Source organism: Heteronotia binoei, chromosome 21, assembly GCF_032191835.1.
Source record: "Heteronotia binoei isolate CCM8104 ecotype False Entrance Well chromosome 21, APGP_CSIRO_Hbin_v1, whole genome shotgun sequence".
NCBI lineage: Eukaryota > Metazoa > Chordata > Lepidosauria > Squamata > Gekkonidae > Heteronotia > Heteronotia binoei.
Genome location: NC_083243.1, coordinates 14,111,481 through 14,133,591, shown reverse-complemented (window position 1 = coordinate 14,133,591; position 22,111 = coordinate 14,111,481). Strand labels below are relative to the sequence as shown.

Below are 22,111 nucleotides of genomic sequence, written 5' to 3'. Positions count from 1 at the left end.
CCCTGGCCGTGTTAGTATGTTGCTGCAAAATAGTGGAGTCCAGCAGCACCTTTAAGACTAACACATTTTATTATAGTGTAAACTTTTGAGAAATACAGCTCTCTTCGTCAGATGCTCCGTGCGAAAGAAATGGTGATGTTGCGGGGTGTGGCCTAATATGGAGATAAGTTCCTGCTGGGCTTTTTCTACAAAAAAAAGCCCTGGTTACTGCCAATGGTAAATAGAGCCCCCTAGCCTTCAGCTGCTGTACTAGACTGGAGCACAGTGCAGGAGTCTTGTCTGTTTATTGAAGTATTATTTGACACTTCCTCTGGAACAGCAAAAGAGAATTCAGCCACTTTGACGGGCAAACCAACCAACTTAGAATCCTAGAATCATAGAGTTGGAAGGGACCTCCAGGTTCATCTAGTCCAACCCCCTGCACAATGCAGGAAACTCAAAAACCCCTTCCCCTAAATTCACAGGATCCTCATTTCTGTCAGATGGCCCTCTAGCCTCTGTTTCAAAACCTCCAAGGAAGGAGAGCCCACCACCTCCCGAGGAAGGCTGTTCCACTGAGGAACCGCTCTAAACTCAGATACCTCCCCCTAAGTTCACAGGATCTTCATTGCTGCCAGATGGCCCTCTAGCCTCTGTTTAAGAACCTCCAAGGAAGGAGAGCCCACCACCTCACGAGGAGGAAGCCTGTTCCACTGAAGAACTGCTCTAAACTCACAGTTACCACCCCCTAACTTCACAGGATCTTCATTGCTGTCAGATGGCCCTCTAGCCTCTGTTTAAGAACCTCCAAGGAAGGAGAGCCCACCATCTCCTGAGGAGGCCTGTTCCACTGAGGAACCGCTCTAAACTCACAAACACCTCCCCCTAAATTCACAGGATCTTCATTGCTGTCAGGTGGCCATCTAGCCTCTGTTTAAAAACCTCCAAGGAAGGAGAGCCCACCACCTCCCGAGGAAGCCTGTTCCACTGAGGAATTGCTCTAACAGTCAGGAAGTTCTTCCTAATGTTGAGCCGGAAACTCTCGATTTTAACTTGAAAACTTGATTTTATCTTGAAAAGGTGCACGCCAAACTCAAACCGGCTGACTCTTTTTTCAGTACCTAACCTCTCCTGATCACTCTTGTTTTCTGAAATTCCAGTGATGCCATTGGTGGATGAGCCCTTGATTCACGCAACTACTTACATCCCTTTGATGGACAATGCTGACCAGAACTCAGCCACGGGGAAGAGAGAGCTGGCTGGCTTGGCAAAACCGGATGGGATCGAAGGGCTGCAGAAAAGCAACGCTAAGAAGCTGAAGAACGAAACCGATAAAGGTACCGGTCCAAAGGAAATGGGACGGCCCTGAGGGCGACCAGGTTGAGCTGCAGAGCCAGAAATGCCCAGTGCACTTGCAGAGGGCCTGAGATCGTGTCAAGTTTATTTCCTCTCTAGTTGTAGATGGGGCTTTTTTAATACCAGGAGCTCCTTTGCATATTAGGCCACACCCTCCTGATGTAGCCAATCCTCCTGGAGCTTCCAGTAGGCCCTGTACTGAGAGCCCTGTCAGGAATTCTAGCAGGACCTCCTTTGCATATTAGGCCACACCCCCTGATGTAGCCAATCCTCCTGGAGCTTCCGGTAGGCCCTGTACTGAGAGCCCTGTCAGGAATTCTAGCAGGACCGCCTTTGCATATTAGGCCACACCCCCTGATGTAGCCAATCCTCCTGGAGCTTCCAGTAGGCCCTGTACTGAGGGCCCAGTCAGGAATTCTAGCAGGACCGCCTTTGCATATTAGGCCACACCCCCTGATGTAGCCAATCCTCCTGGAGCTTCCAGTAGGCCCTGTACTAAAAGCCCTGTAAGGAATTCTAGCAGGACCTCCTTTGCATCTTAGGCCACGCACCCCTGATGTAGCCAATCCTCCTGGAGCTTCCAGTAGGCCCTGTACTGAGAGCCCTGTCAGGAATTCTAGCAGGACCTCCTTTGCATATTAGGCCACACCCCCTGATGTAGCCAATCCTCCTGGAGCTTCCAGTAGGCCCTGTACTGAGAGCCCTGTCAGGAATTCTAGCAGGACCGCCTTTGCATATTAGGCCACACCCCCTGATGTAGCCAATCCTCCTGGAGCTTCCTGTAGGCCCTGTACTGAGGGCCCAGTCAGGAATTCTAGCAGGACCGCCTTTGCATATTAGGCCACACCCCCTGATGTAGCCAATCCTCCTGGAGCTTCCAGTAGGCCCTGTACTAAAAGCCCTGTAAGGAATTCTAGCAGGACCTCCTTTGCATCTTAGGCCACGCACCCCTGATGTAGCCAATCCTCCTGGAGCTTCCAGTAGGCCCTGTACTGAGAGCCCTGTCAGGAATTCTAGCAGGACCTCCTTTGCATATTAGGCCACACACCCCTGATGTAGCCAATCCTCCTGGAGCTTCCAGTAGGCCCTTTACTGAGAGCCCTGTAAGGAATTCTAGCAGGACCTCCTTTACATATTAGGCCACACACCCCTGATGTAGCCAATCCTCCTGGAGCTTCCAGTAGGCCCTGTACTGAGGGCCCAGTCAGGAATTCTTGCAGGACCGCCTTTGCATATTAGGCCACACCCCCTGATGTAGCCAATCCTCCTGGAGCTTCCAGTAGGCCCTGTACTAAAAGCCCTGTAAGGAATTCTAGCAGGACCTCCTTTGCATCTTAGGCCACGCACCCCTGATGTAGCCAATCCTCCTGGAGCTTCCAGTAGGCCCTGTACTGAGAGCCCTGTCAGGAATTCTAGCAGGACCTCCTTTGCATATTAGGCCACACACCCCTGATGTAGCCAATCCTCTTGGAGCTTCCAGTAGGCCCTTTACTGAGAGCCCTGTAAGGAATTCTAGCAGGACCTCCTTTACATATTAGGCCACACACCCCTGATGTAGCCAATCCTCCTGGAGCTTCCAGTAGGCCCTGTACTGAGAGCCCTGTAAGGAATTCTAGCAGGACCTCCTTTGCATATTAGGCCACACACCCCTGATGCAGCCAATCCTCCTGGATCTTCCAGTAGGCCCTGTACTGAGAGCCCTGTAAGGAATTCTAGCAGGACCTCCTTTGCCTATTAGGCCACACACCGCTGATGTAGCCAATCCTCCTGGAGCTTATTTTGTGAGTCTAAGTTGCTTAAAGACTCACACAATTCATGGCACAGGGTGTGAGTCTTTAAGCAACTTAAAGACTCACACACAACAGCCTGAGTTCGATCCACGGCGGAAGCTGGGTTTTCAGGTAACCAGCTCCAGATTTACTCAGCCTTTCATCCTTCTGGGGTCGGTAAAATGATTCCGCAGCTTGCTGAGGGGAAAGCATAGATGACTGGGGAAGGCAATGGCAAACCACCCCGTAAAAAGTCTGCCGTGAAAAGCAGCGTCACCGCAGAGTCAGAAATGACTCCTGCACAGGGAACCTTTCCTTTCTTTTCCTTTAAGTTGCTATTGCATTCCTGCTCTTTTTCTGCTGCTACAGATGGACTAACGTGGCCACCAATCTTGACCTGGTTAGATCATGCCTGCCGAAAACAGTACTGTGTGCTTTACCCCGACCCCATCCCCCCCTGATTCCATAATCTGTAACCTTCTTCAAACGTCACTAATTCTTTTCCTGCCTTAGCTTGGGATTTGCCCACCTAAATTAGCAGCGCTCCCCTATCTTGACCAGAAGGTAAGCTCCTTCAGGGGTGTCAGCTGAAGGTTTTTCCTGTATTTAGTGGAACTTCTGAGGACATGAACATGAACTGTAGTAAACCAAGGCCCTTTGCCTCCCTGGTCAGAGTTGATTACCTGCCTCTCTTGGATATTTTGCTTTGAGTTCAGTCTGCTGCTTGTGATTGCTCTGGTGGGTAACTGGTGGCTATTCGACATTTCCAGGATTTGCAATATGTTATTTTGGGGTGCTGAAGCAATCCCTCCTAAGAAGGACAGGGAGAGCCAGTTTGGTGTAGTGGTTAAGTGTGCGGACTCTTATCTGGGAGAACCGGGTTTGATTCCCCTCTCCTCCAATTGCACCTGCTGGAATGGCCTTGGGTCAGCCATAGCCCTGGCAAAGGTTGTCCTTGAAAGGGCAGCTGCTGTGAGAGCCCTCTCCAGCCCCACCCACCTCACAGGGTGTCTGTTGTGGGGGAGGAAGGGAAAGGAAATTACAGGCCAGTCAGTCTGACTTCAATACCGGGGAAGTTGGTAGAAACCATTATCAAGGACAGAATGAGTAGGCACATTGATGAACACGAGTTATTGAGGAAGACTCAGCATGGGTTCTGTAGGGGAAGATCATGCCTCACTAACCTGCTACATTTCTTTGAGGGGGTGAACAAACATGTGGACAAAGGAGACCCGATAGATGTTGTTTACCTTGACTTCCAGAAAGCTTTTGATAAAGTTCCTCATCAAAGGCTCCTTAGAAAGCTTGAGAGTCATGGAGTAAAAGGACAGGTCCTCTTGTGGATCAAAAACTGGCTGAGTAATAGGAAGCAGAGAGTGAGTATAAATGGGCAGTCTTCGCAGTGGAGGACGGTAAGCAGTGGGGTGCCACAGGGCTCGGTACTGGGTCCCATGCTCTTTAACTTGTTCATAAATGATTTAGAGTTGAGAGTGAGCAGTGAAGTGGCCAAGTTTGCGGATGACACAAAATTGTTCAGGGTGGTGAGAACCAGAGAGGATTGTGAGGAACTCCAAAGGGATCTGTTGAGGCTGGGTGAGTGGGCGTCAACGTGGCAGATGCGGTTCAATGTGGCCAAGTGCAAAGTAATGCACATTGGGGCCAAGAATCCCAGCTACAAATTGATGGGGTGTGAACTGGCAGAGACTGACCATGATAAAGATCTTGGGGTCGTGGTAGATAATTCACTGAAAATGTCAAGACAGTGTGCGTTTGCAATAAAAAAGGCCAATGCCATGCTGGGAATTATTAGGAAGGGAATTGAAAACAAATCAGCCAGTATCATAATGGTGCGGTCTCATTTGGAGTACTGTGTGCAGTTCTGGTCGTCGCACCTCAAAAGGATATTATAGCATTGGAGAAAGTCCAGAAAAGGGCAACTAGAATGATTAAAGGGCTGGAACACTTTCCCTATGAAGAAAGGTTGAAACACTTGGGGCTCTTTAGCTTGGAGAAACGTCGCCTGCAGGGTGACATGATAGAGGTTTACAAGATAATGCTTGGGATGGAGAAAGTAGAGAAAGAAATACTTTTCTCCCTTTCTCACAATACAAGAACTCGTGGGCATTCCATGAAATTGCTGAGCAGAAAGGTTAAAATGGATAAAAGGAAGTACTTCTTCACCCAAAGGGTGATTAACATGTGGAATTCACTGCCACAGGAGGTGGCGGCGGCCAAAAGCATAGCCACCTTCAAGAGGAGGTTAGATAAAAATATGGAGCAGAGGTCCATCAGTGGCTATTAGCCACAGTGTGTGTGTGTGTGTGTGTGTGTGTGTGTATGTATATGTGTGTGTGTGTGTGTGTGTGTGTGTGTATATATACATATATATATATTTGGCCGCTGTGTGACACAGAATGTTGGACTGGATGGGCCATTGGCCTGATCTAACATGGCTTCTCTTATGTTCTTATGTTCTTAGGAGATTGTAGGCCGCTCTGAGACTCTGCCCTTGAAAGGGCAGCTGCTGAGAGAGCCCTCTCAGCCCCACCCACCTCACAGGGTGTCTGTTGTGGGAGAGGAAGGGAAAGGAGATTGTAGGCCGCTCTGAGACTCTGCCCTTGAAAGGGCAGCTGCTGGGAGAGCCCTCTCCAGCCCCACCCACCTCACAGGGTGTCTGTTGTGGGGGAGAAAGGGAAAGGAGATTGTAGGCCGCTCTGAGACTCTGCCCTTGAAAGGGCAGCTGCTGGGAGAGCCCTCTCAGCCCCACCCACCTCACAGGGTGTCTGTTGTGGGAGAGGAAGGGAAAGGAGATTGTAGGCCGCTCTGAGACTCTGCCCTTGAAAGGGCAGCTGCTGGGAGAGCCCTCTCCAGCCCCACCCACCTCACAGGGTGTCTGTTGTGGGGGAGAAAGGGAAAGGAGATTGTAGGCCGCTCTGAGACTCTGCCCTTGAAAGGGCAGCTGCTGGGAGAGCCCTCTCAGCCCCACCCACCTCACAGGGTGTCTGTTGTGGGAGAGGAAGGGAAAGGAGATTGTAGGCCGCTCTGAGACTCTGCCCTTGAAAGGGCAGCTGCTGGGAGAGCCCTCTCAGCCCCACCCACCTCACAGGGTGTCTGTTGTGGGAGAGGAAGGGAAAGGAGATTGTAGGCCACTCTGAGACTCTGCCCTTGAAAGGGCAGCTGCTGGGAGAGCCCTCTCCAGCCCCACCCACCTCACAGGGTGTCTGTTGTGGGGGAGGAAGTGAAAGGAGATTGTGAGCCACTCTGAGACTCTTCGGAGTGGAGGGCGGGATATAAATCCAATGTCTTCATCTTCTTCTTCTTCTATGTTAAAGTTAAGTAGGAACTTTCTGATTGAAGACTCTGTGTTCTCCAATACAGTCTGGGAGTCATTTGCAGGTTGGAAGGGAAAGTTGTGATTCTTGACCACCATATAATCTGATTGGGTAACAGAATCAGATAAAGGCTCAGTTTTGAGCTCAGTAGCATCTTAGACACCATCTTAGCCTGGGAAGGAGGCGGCTGAGAGGTGATAGGATCACCGTCTTCAAGTACTTGAAGGGCTGTCCTATTGAGGGTGGTGTGGAATTGTTTTCTGTGGCCCCAGAAGGTAGGACCAGAACCAGCGGGTTGAAATTAAATCAAAAGAGTTTCCAGCTCAACATTAGGAAGAACTTCCTGACTGTTAGAGCAGTTCCTCAGTGGAACAGGCTTCCTCGGGAGGTGGTGGGCTCTCCTTCCTTGGAGGACTTTAAACTGAGGCTAGAGGGCCCTCTGAAAGCAATGTGGATCCTGTGAATTTAGGGGGAGGTGCTTGTGAATTTCCTGTATTGTGCATGGGGTTGGACTAGATGACCCTGGAGGTCCCTTCCAGCTCTATTATTCTATGATTTTAAGATTTTCAAGGTATAAGCTTTGGGAAGTCAACGCTGCCTTGGTCAGATACAAGGAAGAATGGGGAATCTCTCAGTCCTTCTATCCCAATCAAAGCAGCGCCATGCTAAACAGGTGTGAGGTCTCCTCTTTTTGCTCTTCTCCAGCTTTGTTTTCATCCTGGCAAAGAGAAAATGTGCACGGACGGCCGCCTTGCAAACATGGCTGTTGTTTGAATTGCAGAAAACGCAGAAGTGAAATTTAAGGACTTCCTCTTGGCCATGAAGAACATGATCTTCACCGAAGAGGAAGCCTTGAGTGTGGTGGAGCTGCTGAAGGAGAAATCAAATGTGATCCAGGATGTTCTTCAGAAGGTGAGTGCTACTTCAGGACAGAACGGGGACCGTAGGTCAGAACTGCTCTCTTGTTGTGGATTGGTAGAGACCCCACAGGTGGGGTCTGTGCAGTCATTGCTGTTTTATGGACTGCATGCATTTCTGGGCACTGACAAGATCTCAGATGCTAAGCACAGGATTGGCCCTGCCACTAGGCAAACTAGGAGCCTTCTGGAGGTGACGAACTGGGTGCCCCCCATGTGACTCAGTGATATTATCAGTGCCACCCCAAGCCATTTGTGGGAGGAGGGGGATAGAAATCAACATAGATAGGTAGACAGGGTGGATAGATAGGTAGGATGGATGGATGGATGATAGACAGACAGAGAGATGATAGATAGATAGATAGATAGATAGATAGATAGATAGATAGATAGATAGATAGACAGACAGACAGACAGACAGACAGACAGACAGATGATAGATAGATAATAGACAGACAGACAGACAGACAGATGATAGATAGATAATAGACAGACAGACAGACAGACAGATGATAGATAGATAATAGACAGACAGACAGACAGACAGACAGACAGACAGACAGACAGACAGATAGATAGATAGATAGATAGATAGATAGATAGATAGATAGATAGATAGATAGATAGATAGATAGATAGATAGGGCAGATAGGTAGGCAGATAGGTAGATATGGCAGATAAATAGGTAGATAAGGTAGGTAGATGGATAAGGTAGATAATTAGGTACATTAGAACATAAGAGAAGCCATGCTGGATCAGGCCAGTGGCCGATCCAGTCCAACACTCTGCGTTTCACAGTGGCAAAAAAAAACACCCAAGTGCCATCAGGAGGTTCACCACTGAGGCTAGAAGCCCTTCCACTTTGGCCCCTCCCCCCGGCACCAACAATACAGAGCATCACTACCCCAGACAGTTCCAATAAAATGCTGTGGCTAATAGCTACTGATGGACCTCTGTTCCATATATTTATCCAATCCCCTCTTGAAGCTGGCTATGCTTGTAGCTGCCACTACATCCTGTGGCAGTAAATTCCACATGTTAATCACCCTTTGGGTTATCCGTTCTAACCCAACTGCTCAGCAATTTCATTGAATGCCCACGAGTTCTTGTATTGTGAGAAAGGGAGAAAAGTACTTCTTTCTCTACTTTCTCCATCCCATGCCTAATCTTGTAAACCTCTATCATGTCACCCTGCAGTCGACGTTTCTCCAAGCTAAAGAGCCCCAAGCGTTTTAACCTTTCTTCATAGGGAAAGTGTTCCAAACCTTTAATCATTTTAGTTGCCCTTTTCTGGACTTTTTCCAATGCTATAATATCCTTTTTGTGATGCGGTGACCAGAATTGTACACAGTATTCCAAATAAGACCATAGGTAGATAAGGTAGGTAGGTAGATAGTTAAGGTAGGTAGGTAGATAAGGTAGGTATATAGGATAGGTAGATGATAGATGATGATGATGGTAGATGATGAAGATGAAGATATTGGATTTATATCCTGCCCTCCACTCCGAAGAGTCTCAGAGCAGCTCACAATCTCCTTTCCCTTCCTCCCCCACAACAGACACCCTGTGAGGTGGGTGGGGCTGGAGAGGGCTCTCACAGCAGCTGCCCTTTCAAGGACAGAGTCTCAGAGCGGCTCACAATCTCCTTTCCCTTCCTCCCCCACAACAGACACCCTGTGAGGCTGGTGGGGCTGGAGAGGGCTCTCCCAGCAGCTGCCCTTTCAATGACAACTCCTGCGATAGCCATTCCAGCATCTGCAAGTGGAGGAGTGGGGAATCAAACTCGGTTCTCCTGGATAAGAGTCTGCACAGTTAACAACTATACCAAACTCACTCTTACGTAGCCAATACAGGGCCTGCTGTAAGCTCCAGGAGGATTGGCTACATCAAGGGGGTGTGGCCTAATATGCAAAGGAGTCCCTGCTACAAAACAAAAGCCCTGATCACTTGCATGATCAAATTAGCAGCCTTGTGCTGCCGCTTGAGTTTTCTTTGTTTTAATCTTTACTCAGTCGAAGAATCATTTTCTCCCGTTCTATATACCTTATAGCTGCCTGTTAAATCTCTTATCCTGGATGGGCCAGGCGAACCCGATCTAGTCAGATCTCATAAGCTAAGCAGGGTCAGCCCTGGTTGGTACTTGGATGGGAGACCACCAAGGAAGTCCAGGGTTGCTACGCAGAGGCAGACAACGGCGAATCACCTCTAAACATCTCTTCCCTTGAAAAGCCTGTGGGATGGCTGTAAGTCGGCTGAGTGTTGACAGCATTGCCCACCAATTCTGCCCTAATTTGAATGGCCCAGGCTAGACCAATCTCACCAGATCTCATTGGCTAAGCAGGGTCAGCCCCTGGTTAGTAGTTGGATGGGAGACCCCCAAAGTGCAAGTCTGCTATGCAGAGGTAGGGATGGCAAACCACCTCAAAACATTTCTTAAAAAACATAAGAGAAGCCATGTTGGATCAGGCCTTTGGCCCATCCAGTCCAACACTCTGTGTCACACTTAAGAACATAAGAGAAGCCATGTTGGATCAGCCCAATGGCCCATCCAGTCCAACACTCTGTGTCACATAAGAACATAAGAGAAGCCATGTTGGATCAGGCCAGTGGCCCATCCAGTCCAACACTCTGTGTCACACTTAAGAACATAAGAGAAGCCATGTTGGATCAGGCCAGTGGCCCATCCAGTCCAACACTCTGTGTCACACTTAAGAACATAAGAGAAGCCATGTTGGATCAGCCCAATGGCCCATCCAGTCCAACACTCTGTGTCACACTTAAGAACATAAGAGAAGCCATGTTGGATCAGCCCAATGGCCCATCCAGTCCAACACTCTGTGTCACACTTAAGAACATAAGAGAAGCCATGTTGGATCAGGCCAGTGGCCCATCCAGTCCAACACTCTGTGTCACACTTAAGAACATAAGAGAAGCCATGTTGGATCAGGCCAATGGCCCATCCAGTCCAACACTCTGTGTCACACATAAGAACATAAGAGAAGCCATGTTGGATCAGGCCAATAGCCCATCCAGTCCAACACTCTGTGTCACACATAAGAACATAAGAGAAGCCATGTTGGATCAGGCCAATAGCCCATCCAGTCCAACACTCTGTGTCACACTTAAGAACATAAGAGAAGCCATGTTGGATCAGGCCAGTGGCCCATCCAGTCCAACACTCTGTGTCACACATAAGAACATAAGAGAAGCCATGTTGGATCAGGCCAATAGCCCATCCAGTCCAACACTCTGTGTCACACTTAAGAACATAAGAGAAGCCATGTTGGATCAGCCCAATGGCCCATCCAGTCCAACACTGTGTCACACTTAAGAACATAAGAGAAGCCATATTGGATCAGCCCAATGGCCCATCCAGTCCAACACTCTGTGTCACACTTAAGAACATAAGAGAAGCCATGTTGGATCAGGCCAGTGCCCATCCAGTCCAACACTCTGTGTCACACATAAGAACATAAGAGAAGCCATGTTGGATCAGGCCAATGGCCCATCCAGCCCAACACTCTGTGTCACACTTAAGAACATAAGAGAACATGTTGGATCAAGCCCTTTCAATGACAAGTTCACAAGTATTGCTAAGATTCTTTTATGCTTTCAAAAAGATTTCAACTTACTGTTCTATATAATCTAAAATGGGATTCCAACAGTTTCAGTCACTGATTTTTGTGTAGTTCAGCTACAACTTCAGCACCTCCCACCACCCAAATTGTGTCTCGTATGACCCTTGGTATTTACCCCAAACCCACCCTGGGACCGGCTTGCCTTGTTTTTCTCTTCTCTCCAGTAAGAACATAAGAGAAGCCATGTTGGATCAGGGCAATGGCCCATCCAACACTCCGTGTCATACAGTGGCCAAAAAACCCAAGTACCATTAGGGGGTCCACCAGTGGGGCTGGAAGCCCTCCCACTGTGCCCCCCCCCAAGCACCAAGAATACAGAGCATCACTGCCCCAGACAGAGGGTTCCAACAATACGCTGTGGCTAATAACCACTGATGGTCCTCTGCTCCATATGCTTATCCAATTCCATCTTGAAGCTGGCTATGCTTATAGCTGCCACCACCTCCTGTGGCAGTGAATTCCATGCGTTAATCATCCTTTGGGTGAAGAAGTCTTTCCTTTTATCCATTTTAACCTGACTGCTCAGCAATTTCATTGAATGTCCACGAGTTCTTGTATTATAAGAAAGGGAGAAAAGGACTTTTTTCTGCCTTCTCTATCCTATGCATAATCTTGTAAACCTCTATCATGTCACCCCTCAGTCGACGTTTCTCCATCCTAAAGAGCCCCAAGCTTTTTAACCTTTCTTCATAGGGAAAGTCCCAGGGCTTGCATTCCATGTTCCTTGCAAGGAGTGCAGGATGTGAGCATTGGGTCTCCCCACCCCATCAGGCTTCCTGCAACGTACTTCCTGTGAACTCCTTTTACCGACCTCGGAAGGATGGAAGGCTGAGTCAACCTGGAGCTGGCTACCTGAAGCCGCTTCCTCCGGGATCGAACTCAGGTCTTGAGCAGAGGGTTCCGACTGCAGTACTGCAGCTTCCCCACTCTGCGCCACGGGGCTCTTACCGATGCTGCATATCCAGTGCTATAATATGACAGCGTTCTGTTGCTTTGGCAGGCCAGCAAGGGCGACTCGGCCGCCGCCGTGCATCAGCTGCAAGAAAAGGAGAAGCTGTTGGTGGCCTTGAAGGAAGAAGCCACCATAGCCAAGGAGCAGTGCAAGCAGCTCTCACAGGTACGGCTCTGATTCCCGGGGCAAAGAGGAACCCGTAAAGTGTGGCCGGCGGGAAGAGGGTGTTTCTCGTGGAAGCATAGCCCAGAGACTGGTTACTGGCATGAAGCACTTGTCGAGAACCACAGTTGTGCTCTGTAGGTTGGATTTCCTTTTCCATTTTTGTGCTGGGGGGCCCCACGGTGGGAGGGCTTCTGGAGTTCTGGCCCTGCTAGTGGACCTCCTGATGACCACTTGGGCTTTGGCCACTGTCTGATGTACTGTGTGCAATTCCGATCACCGCAGCTCAAAAAGGATATTCTAGCAGTGGGAAAAGTGCAGAAAAGGGCAACTAGAAAGATTAAAGGGTTGGAACACTTTCCCTAGGAAGAAAGGTTGAAACGCTTGGGGCTCTTTAGCTTGGAGAAACGTTGACTGAGGGGTGACATGACAGAGGTTTACAAGATTATGCATGGGATGGAGAAGGCAGAGAAAGGACTTTTCTCCCTTTCTCGCAATACGAGAACCCGTGGGCATTCAAGGAAATTGCTGAGCTGTCGGGTTAGAACGGATAAAAGGAAGTCCTTCGCCCAAAGGGTGATTAACGTGTGAAATTCACTGCCACAGGAGGTGGTGGCGGCTACAAGCATATACAGCTTCAAGAGGGGAATGGATAAATACATGGAGCAGAGGTCCATCGGTGGCTACTAGCCACAGCTTATTGTTGGAACTCTCTTTCTGGGGCAAGTGATGCTCTGTCTTCTTGGGGGGGACCACAGTGGAAGGGCTTCTAGCCCCACTGATGGACCTCCTGATGCCACCTGGGTTTTTTTTTTCCCACTGTGTGACACAAGAGTGTTGGACTGGGTGGGCCACTGGCCTGATCCAACTTGGCTTCTGTTATGTCTGGGAAAGTGATGCTCTGTATTCTTGGTGTCGGGGAGGGACAATAGTGGGAGGGCTTTTAGTGTCCTGGCCCCACTGGTGGACCTCCTGATGGCACCTGGGTTTTGGCCATTGTGTGACAGAGTGTTGGACTGGATGGGCCATTGGCCTGATCCAGCATGGCTTCTCTTATCGTCTTATGTGTGACACAGAGTGTTGGACTGGATGGGCCACTGGCCTGATCCAACATGGCTTCTCTTATGTTCTTAAGTGTGACACAGAGTGTTGAACTGGATGGGCCATTGGTCTGATCCAACATGGCTTCTCTTATGTTCTTATGTGTGACACAGAGTGTTGGACTGGAAGGGCCACTGGCCTGATCCAACATGGCTTCTCTTATGTTCGTATGATGCAAGGTGTTTGTTAGGAAAGAACACACAGGGGTTGGGTGGGGGGTGGGGCACTCCCAGAGTGGTGGTGGCCAGTAGAGGCCCTCGGTCCCCTGCTTGTGACACCCACGCTTCAGATCTCTTCTCCAGCATGTAGGTCTCCCAGGGAGCCTTTTTTCATCTTTGTTTCGGTAGCGAGAGGGTGTCTAAGGATGCTTGCAGTTGCTCATATTCAGTCCCATCCTCCCTTCCCTCCTGTCCCTGTTGAAATGAGTTTGCTAGCCGGAGTAAACCCTGCTCTCCCGTGTCCCAGGAGCTGGTTGCCGAAAAAGAAAGGAACAACCTGGTCGCGGGGAAAATGAGGGAGAGGATCGGCACGCTGGAAAAAGATCACGGCGTCGTTCAAAACAAATTCTACCAAGATAGCCAACAGATGAAGATGAAGGTAAAAACTCATTTTTTAAGTTGCTGTACAGCAGGGGTGGCCAACGGTAGCTCCCCAGATGTTTTTTGCCTACAACTCCCATCAGCCCCAGCCAGCATGGCTGGGGCTGATGGGAGTTGTAGGCAAAAAAAAACATCTGGGGAGCTACCGTTGGCCACCCCTGCTGTACAGAATTTGCTTCTATGCAGATGCTTTTTAGGGAATGATGGATGGTCGTTTTCATAGTTATTCAGCACTTTCTACGCCACATACCAGTATGCAGCTAAAAAAACACAAGGCACCACAGTCTCCAGCCTAAACGAAAGAGGGAGGGACGGTGGCTCAGTGGTAGAGCATCTGCTTGGTAAGCAGAAGGTCCCAGATTCAATCCCCGGCATCGCCAGCTAAAAAGGGTCCAGGCAAGTAGGCGTGAAAAACCTCAGCTTGAGGCTCTGGAGAGCCGTTGCCAGTCTGAGTGGACAAAACTGACTTTGATGGACCAAGGGTCTGATTCAGTATAAGGCAGCTTAATATGTTCATATGAAAGGGAGGCAAAATTGAAATGCACCAGAGAAACAGCCTTCTCGATTGCTGTTTCAGTTTCAGTTTATTTCAATTTATATCCCGCCCTTCCCACCGAAGCGGCTCAGGGCGGCTCACAACATATAAAATCTAACATAAAGTTTGGCTTTAAAATACATCAAGTTACAACAATGGCTTTAAAAATACATCAATTTAGACAATTTAAAATAATAAAACATATAGAACAAGTAAAATAAGTATAGAACAAAGTAAATAATAAAACATATAGAACAAGCGATCTGCCAAAATGATACACTACAACCTTCCATAAAGTTTCCATTGTCAGTTAGTTATAGGCCAGCCGGAAGAGGGCTGTGTTGCAGGCCCTGCGGAACTGCCCAAGATCCCGCAGGGCCCTCACCTCTTCCGGCCGCTGGTTCCACCAGCAAGGCACCATTACCGAAAAGGCCCTGTCCCTTGTGGATTTCAGACGGGCCTCCTTTGGCCCGGGGATTACAAGCAGGTTTTGAGAACCCGATCTCAGTACTCTCTGGGGAACGTGGGGAGAGACGGTCCCTAAGGTAGGCAGGTCCTAGGCCATATAGGGCTTTAAAGGTAATTAAAGCCGCCCTGAGCCTCCTGGTGGGAAGGGCGGGATATAAATCTCAGATAAATAAAATAAATAACCAGCACCTTGTACCGATTGCTGCCCTCTATTGGTGGAGCTTCAGGAGGAGGTTAGGGCCTTGTGGGACTTCACCCAGTTCTGCAAGGCCTGCAAGACAACACTATTCCAGCTGGCCTTTAATTGATCTTGAATTGCTGATATAGTAGTAGGAAATGATATCTAAGAAGCACCGTATGCCATCGGAAATGAAACGACACCAAATGACGTTAGCACCAAACTGTTTTAACTGTTAATTTTAATTATGGCATGTAACTAATTCGGTTGAATTGGGTTTTTTGTGATTTTGTTGGCTGTGAGCTGCCCTGAGCTTGCTTTAGCAGGGAGGGAGGGATATAAATCGAAAATCTAAATCTAAAAAGAATGAAAAGACTGTGCAATTCACGACAAACATATATGTAAGCATATTGCAGTGTAGAACAGTTAAGACGATATTGGTAAAGTTGCAGGGCATGAACGGTGAAAAAGCTTTTCAGTCCAACCACAGGCGTCCTACAAGTATAGTCCCATAAAGAGTGCTTTCCTCCTTTCTTTCATGAGCTAATGGGACTTCTCTTGAACAAAAGACAAACTTCCAAATAGGAGAGAAGGATCCCTGAGCCCAACTCGCTATTCAAATATGAGCAGTTTCGTGTCTTCCTCAAGAACTCCGTCCTTTCTCAATTAGTGTCTCAACCGAGTTTCTTTCAAATGGAACACAGCCATTTGCCCAAGGATACTGGTGAAGCCCTGTGGTGCAGAGTGATAAAGCTGCAGTACTGCAGTCAAAACTCTCTGCTCACGACCTGAGTTCGATCTTAGCGGAAGCTGGGTTCAGGTAGCCGGCTCCAGGTTGACTCAGCCTTCCATCCTTCCGAGGTCGGTAAAATGAGTCCCCAGCTTGCTGCGGGGGAAGCGTAGATGACTGGGGAAGGCGATGGCAAACCACCCCGGAAAAAGTCTGCCGTGAAAAGCGTTGGGGGATTTCTATTGTGATGCAACGTCACCCTGGAGCCAGAAACAACTGGTGCTTCCACAGGGGATTACCTTTACCTTTTTACCGGTGAAGCTTATGCTCTGTGTGATTGCTGAAGGCTACTGTGTTACGGAGAGGGGAAGGGAAAGGAGATTATAAGCCACTCTGAGACTTCTCCTCCTCCTCCTCCTCCTCCCATCTCCTCTTCCTCCTTCTCCTTCTTTTAAATGTTGTTTTTAATTGTTCATACGTTTTAATGTTTTTATCTCCTTTGCCTTGGGGGCCCTGACTGGTTGGAAAGGAGGCATAAAAATGATTTAAATCAGTGAAATGATTTAAATCAGTGAAATAAGTAAAACGCTTGGGGCTCTTTAGCTTGGAGAAATGTCGACCGCGGGGTGACATGATAGAGGTTTACAAGATAATGCATGGGATGGAGAAAGTAGAGAAAGAAGTACTTTTCTCCCTTTCTCCCAATACAAGAACTCGTGGGCATTCGATGAAATTGCTGAGCAGACAGGTTAAAATGGATAAAAGGAAGTACTTCTTCACCCAAAGGGTGATTAACATGTGGAATTCACTGCCACAGGAGGTGGTGGCGGCTACAAGCATAGATAGCTTCAAGAGGAGGTTAAATAAAAATATGAAGCAGAGGTCCATCAGTGGCTATTAGCCACAGTGTGTGTGTGTGTATATAATTTTTTCCCCCTGGCTACTGTGTGACACAGAATGTTGGACTGGATGGGCCATTGGCTTGATCCAACATGGCTTCTCTTATTTTCTTATGTGACACAGAGTGTTGGACTGGATGGGCCATTGGCCTGATCCAACATGGCTTCTCTTATGTTCTTATATGTGACACAGAGTGTTGGACTGGATGGGCCATTGGCCTGATCCAACATGGCTTCCCTTATGTTCTCATGTGTGACACAGAGTGTTGGACTGGATGGGCCATTGGCCTGATCCAACATGGCTTCTCTTATGTTCTTATGTGTGACACAGAGTGTCGGACTGGATGGGCCACTGGCCTGATCCAACATGGCTTCTCTTATGAAATAAATGGCATTGGTTCAGGACTGGAGAAATGTTGCACACTTGGGCCATCCTGATGCTAGTCTGGAGCCACTGCTCTGGTCCCCGAGCCTTCCATTTTTCCCACGGTGGCTTCCAGCAGCATAGGAGGGAAGCAAAAGGAACCCGAGACCACCCACAAAATGACCTCAGCTTCTCTGGCAAGCTTAAAATCGGGCCAAAGTTTAAGCTTGCTAAAAGCCATGTCAGTTTGTGCCGGGGCTTCTGTCATTGCTTTTTAAAACCTTGCAATAGGAGTCCCCCGACCTTTTCTTTTGTTTCTCATTTTCTACTGAAGCAGGAAGTGGAAGTGAGGGGACAGCTATATCCTCCCGCGTTTTAAGTCAGAGTTTCCCAATCGGTGGGTCAGGACTCAAAAAAAAGGGTCATGCACAATGTTCCCTCTAAGCGACAGAATCTTGTGAGCAACAATTCCACTTTGTGAGCTACTGGCATGAAAGTTGTGAGCTACTGCATCTGTGGGTGTGCTCTGGGGTCTTCCTTCCTGAGCTAAGACAAAAAGGTGTGAGCTGGAGGCTAAAAATAGGTGAGCTAGCTCACGCTAACTCAACTTAGAGGGAACACTGGTTGTTACCAATGTTCCCTCTAAGCCGCAAAGTCTAGGGTTGCCAATCCCCAGGTGGGGGCAGGGGATCCCCCGGTTTGGAGGCTCTCTCCCAGCTTCAGGGTCATCAGAAAGCGGGGGGAGGGGAGGGAAATGTCTGCTAGGAACTCTATTATTCCCTATGGAGATTTATTCCCATAGAAAATAATGGAGAATTAATCTGCAGGTATTTGGGGCTCTGGGAGGGGGGCTGTTTTTTGAGGTAGAGGCACCAGACTTTCAGTACAGCATCTAGTGCTTCTCCCCAAAATATCCCCCAAGTTTCAAAAAGATTGGACCAGGGGGTCCAATTCTATGAGCCCCAAAAGAAGGTGCCCCTATCCTTCATTATTTCCTATGGAAGGAAGGCATTGTGTGCCGTCCCTTTAAATGTGATGGCCAGAACTCCCTTTGGAGTTCAATTATGCCTGTCACAGCCTTGATCTTGGCTCCACCCCAAAGTCTCCTGGCTCCACCCCCAAAGTCCCCAGATATTTCCTATTGGTGGAACCAACTTCCTTGTTGAGTTCCGCAAGGCTCGCAAGACAGCTTTTGTTTCAACTTGCTTTTAATTGATAGCTCCATATGAGGATACTCCAGAAGACTGAAGTTATTGGAATTTATCATTAGCACCAAAATTGTTTTAATATGTTTTAATCGTTATACTGTTTTAAGGTTTGAATTCGTTAACGCTCAGTATTTGTAAATGTTTTTCATTGTCGTAAGACGCCCTGAGCCTGCTTCGGCGGGAAGGGCGGGAGATAAAGTCAAGAAATAAATAAATGTCGGGATGCCACTTGCTTGGGATTCATAATGGAGGAGCTGCGCCCTTCGTGCAAGGCTTGTTGGTTTCTCAAAACCATCTGCAGATAATAGAGTACTGATCTGGTTGGGTGCCAGGGTCATCGTTTGTCTAGGGCAGCGGTGGCCAAACTTGCTTAACGGAAGAGCCGCACAGAATAAACGACAGATGTTTGAGAGCCGCAAGACATGAACATCAAGTGTTGGAGGGAAGGAGGGAAATGATGGGGAAAGGAAGGGGGGGAGGGAAAGGTGGAAAGAAAGCAACGTTAACTTTAGATGCATTCTCCAAGCTAGTCAACAGGGCACTGTATGACACAGAGTGTTGGACTGGATGGGCCATTGGCCTGATCCAACATGGCTTCTCTTTTGTTCTTATGTGGTGGCAGCTACAAGCATAGCCAGCTTCAAGAGGGGATTGGATAAACATATGGAGCAGAGGTCTATCAGTGGCTATTAGCTGCAGCTCATTGTTGGAACTCTGTCTGGGGCAGTGATGCTCTGTATTCTGGGTGATTGGGGGGCACAGTGGGAGGTCTTCCAGTGTCCTGGCCCCACTGGTGGACCTCCTGATGGCACCTGGTTTTTTTTGGCCACTGTATGACACAGTGTTGGACTGGATGGGCCATTGGCCTGATCCAACATGGCTCCTCTTATGTTCCTATCTTCTTAAGGTATAGATGGAGTTCTCTGTCTGGGGCAGTGATGCTCTGTATTCTTGGTGCTTGGGGGGGGGGGCACAGTGGGAGGGCTTCTGGTGGACCTGATCGCACCTGGGTTTTTTGGCCATTGTGTGACACAGAGTGTTGGACTGGATGGGCCACTGGCCTGATCCAACATGGCTTCCCTTATGTTCTTATGTGTGACACAGAGTGTTGGACTGGATGGACCATTGGCCTGATCCAACATGGCTCCTCTTATGTTCCTATGTGATGCTTTGCGTGGGCAGGGATCTCTGGTTAAGCTACTGATATCTTGAGTAGTGGACCACAAAGAGGTGTGCTTGAGGCTTTGGAGAGCTGCTGTTAATCAGAGTGGATGGAATTTGGCTGAATGGATCATGGGTTTGACAATATATAGCAGGTTCATGTGTCCCTGTGAAAAACAGAAGCAATACTGCTGGTTTTAAAAACAAAATGGAACAACTCATCTCTCCCTCCGTCTCTTTATATTTGTTATGTATTGGGACTGGAGTTTGGCCTTAGGGCCAGCAGAGACTTGGCTGAGCTGGAGACCCTAAAACAATAGCCGCCTGGATTCAGGAAGGAGGCTCATCAGGGATCATTAGGCCAGCTATTAACCTGTAGTTGTGTGTAATGGGATGACGGCAGTGGGATTCAGGAAGGAGGCCCATCAGGGATCATTAGGCCAGCTATTAACCTATAGTTGTGTGTAATGGGATGACGGCAGTGGGATTCAGGAAGGAGGCCCATCAGGGATCATTAGGCCAGCTATTAACCTATAGTTGTGTGTAATGGGATGACGGCAGTGGGATTCAGGAAGGAGGCCCATCAGGGATCATTAGGCCAGCTATTAACCTATAGTTGTGTGTAATGGGATGACGGCAGTGGGATTCAGGAAGGAGGCCCATCAGGGATCATTAGGCCAGCTATTAACCTGTAGTTGTGTGTAATGGGATGACGGCAGTGGGATTCAGGAAGGAGGCCCATCAGGGATCTCTCTCTCTCTCTCTCTCTCTCTCTCATCATTGGGCCAGCTATTAACCTATAGTTGTGTGTAATGGGATGACGGCAGTGGGATTCAGGAAGGAGGCCCATCAGGGATCATTAGGCCAGCTATTAACCTGTAGTTGTGTGTAATGGGATGACGGCAGTGGGATTCAGGAAGGAGGCCCATCAGGGATCTCTCTCTCTCTCTCTCTCTCTCTCTCATCATTGGGCCAGCTATTAACCTATAGTTGTGTGTAATGGGATGACGGCAGTGGGATTCAGGAAGGAGGCCCATCAGGGATCATTAGGCCAGCTATTAACCTGTAGTTGTGTGTAATGGGATGACGGCAGTGGGATTCAGGAAGGAGGCCCATCAGGGATCTCTCTCTCTCTCTCTCTCTCTCTCTCTCATCATTGGGCCAGCTATTAACCTATAGTTGTGTGTAATGGGATGACGGCAGTGGGATTCAGGAAGGAGGCCCATCAGGGATCTCTCTCTCTCTCTCTCTCTCTCTCTCATCATTGGGCCAGCTATTAACCTATAGTTGTGTGTAATGGGATGACGGCAGTGGGATTCAGGAAGGAGGCCCATCAGGGATCATTAGGCCAGCTATTAACCTGTAGTTGTGTGTAATGGGATGACGGCAGTGGGATTCAGGAAGGAGGCCCATCAGGGATCATTAGGCCAGGTATTAACCTGTAGTTGTGTGTAATGGGATGACGGCAGTGGGATTCAGGAAGGAGGCCCATCAGGGATCATTAGGCCAGCTATTAACCTATAGTTGTGTGTAATGGGATGACGGCAGTGGGATTCAGGAAGGAGGCCCATCAGGGATCTCTCTCTCTCTCTCTCTCTCTCTCTCATCATTGGGCCAGCTATTAACCTATAGTTGTGTGTAATGGGATGACGGCAGTGGGATTCAGGAAGGAGGCCCATCAGGGATCATTAGGCCAGCTATTAACCTGTAGTTGTGTGTAATGGGATGACGGCAGTGGGATTCAGGAAGGAGGCCCATCAGGGATCATTAGGCCAGCTATTAACCTGTAGTTGTGTGTAATGGGATGACGGCAGTGGGATTCAGGAAGGAGGCCCATCAGGGATCTCTCTCTCTCTCTCTCTCTCTCTCTCATCATTGGGCCAGCTATTAACCTATAGTTGTGTGTAATGGGATGACGGCAGTGGGATTCAGGAAGGAGGCCCATCAGGGATCATTAGGCCAGCTATTAACCTGTAGTTGTGTGTAATGGGATGACGGCAGTGGGATTCAGGAAGGAGGCCCATCAGGGATCTCTCTCTCTCTCTCTCTCTCTCATCATTGGGCCAGCTATTAACCTATAGTTGTGTGTAATGGGATGACGGCAGTGGGATTCAGGAAGGAGGCCCATCAGGGATCATTAGGCCAGCTATTAACCTATAGTTGTGTGTAATGGGATGATGGCAGTGGGATTCAGGAAGGAGGCCCATCAGGGATCTCTCTCTCTCTCTCTCTCTCTCATCATTGGGCCAGCTATTAACCTATAGTTGTGTGTAATGGGATGACGGCAGTGGGATTCAGGAAGGAGGCCCATCAGGGATCATTAGGCCAGCTATTAACCTATAGTTGTGTGTAATGGGATGACGGCAGTGGGATTCAGGAAGGAGGCCCATCAGGGATCATTAGGCCAGCTATTAACCTATAGTTGTGTGTGATGGGATGACGGCAGTGGGATTCAGGAAGGAGGCCCATCAGGGATCATTAGGCCAGCTATTAACCTATAGTTGTGTGTAATGGGATGACGGCAGTGGGATTCAGGAAGGAGGCCCATCAGGGATCATTAGGCCAGCTATTAACCTATAGTTGTGTGTAATGGGATGACGGCAGTGGGATTCAGGAAGGAGGCCCATCAGGGATCATTAGGCCAGCTATTAACCTGTAGTTGTGTGTAATGGGATGACGGCAGTGGGATTCAGGAAGGAGGCCCATCAGGGATCTCTCTCTCTCTCTCTCTCTCTCTCTCATCATTGGGCCAGCTATTAACCT

General features: G+C 48.7%; 1 protein-coding gene across 1 annotated transcript in view; it reads left to right on the top strand.

Annotated features, from left to right (window-relative positions):
- The window catches only part of KTN1 (kinectin 1), a 194,224-nt gene that overhangs the window by 71,885 nt on the left and 100,228 nt on the right, over nt 1-22,111 (top strand). The window contains exons 4-7 of the mRNA XM_060263166.1: nt 1,140-1,316; nt 7,218-7,348; nt 11,992-12,108; nt 13,672-13,803. Of these exons, the coding sequence (XP_060119149.1) occupies nt 1,140-1,316; nt 7,218-7,348; nt 11,992-12,108; nt 13,672-13,803 (557 nt within the window). The remainder of the gene's footprint in view (nt 1-1,139; nt 1,317-7,217; nt 7,349-11,991; nt 12,109-13,671; nt 13,804-22,111) is intronic.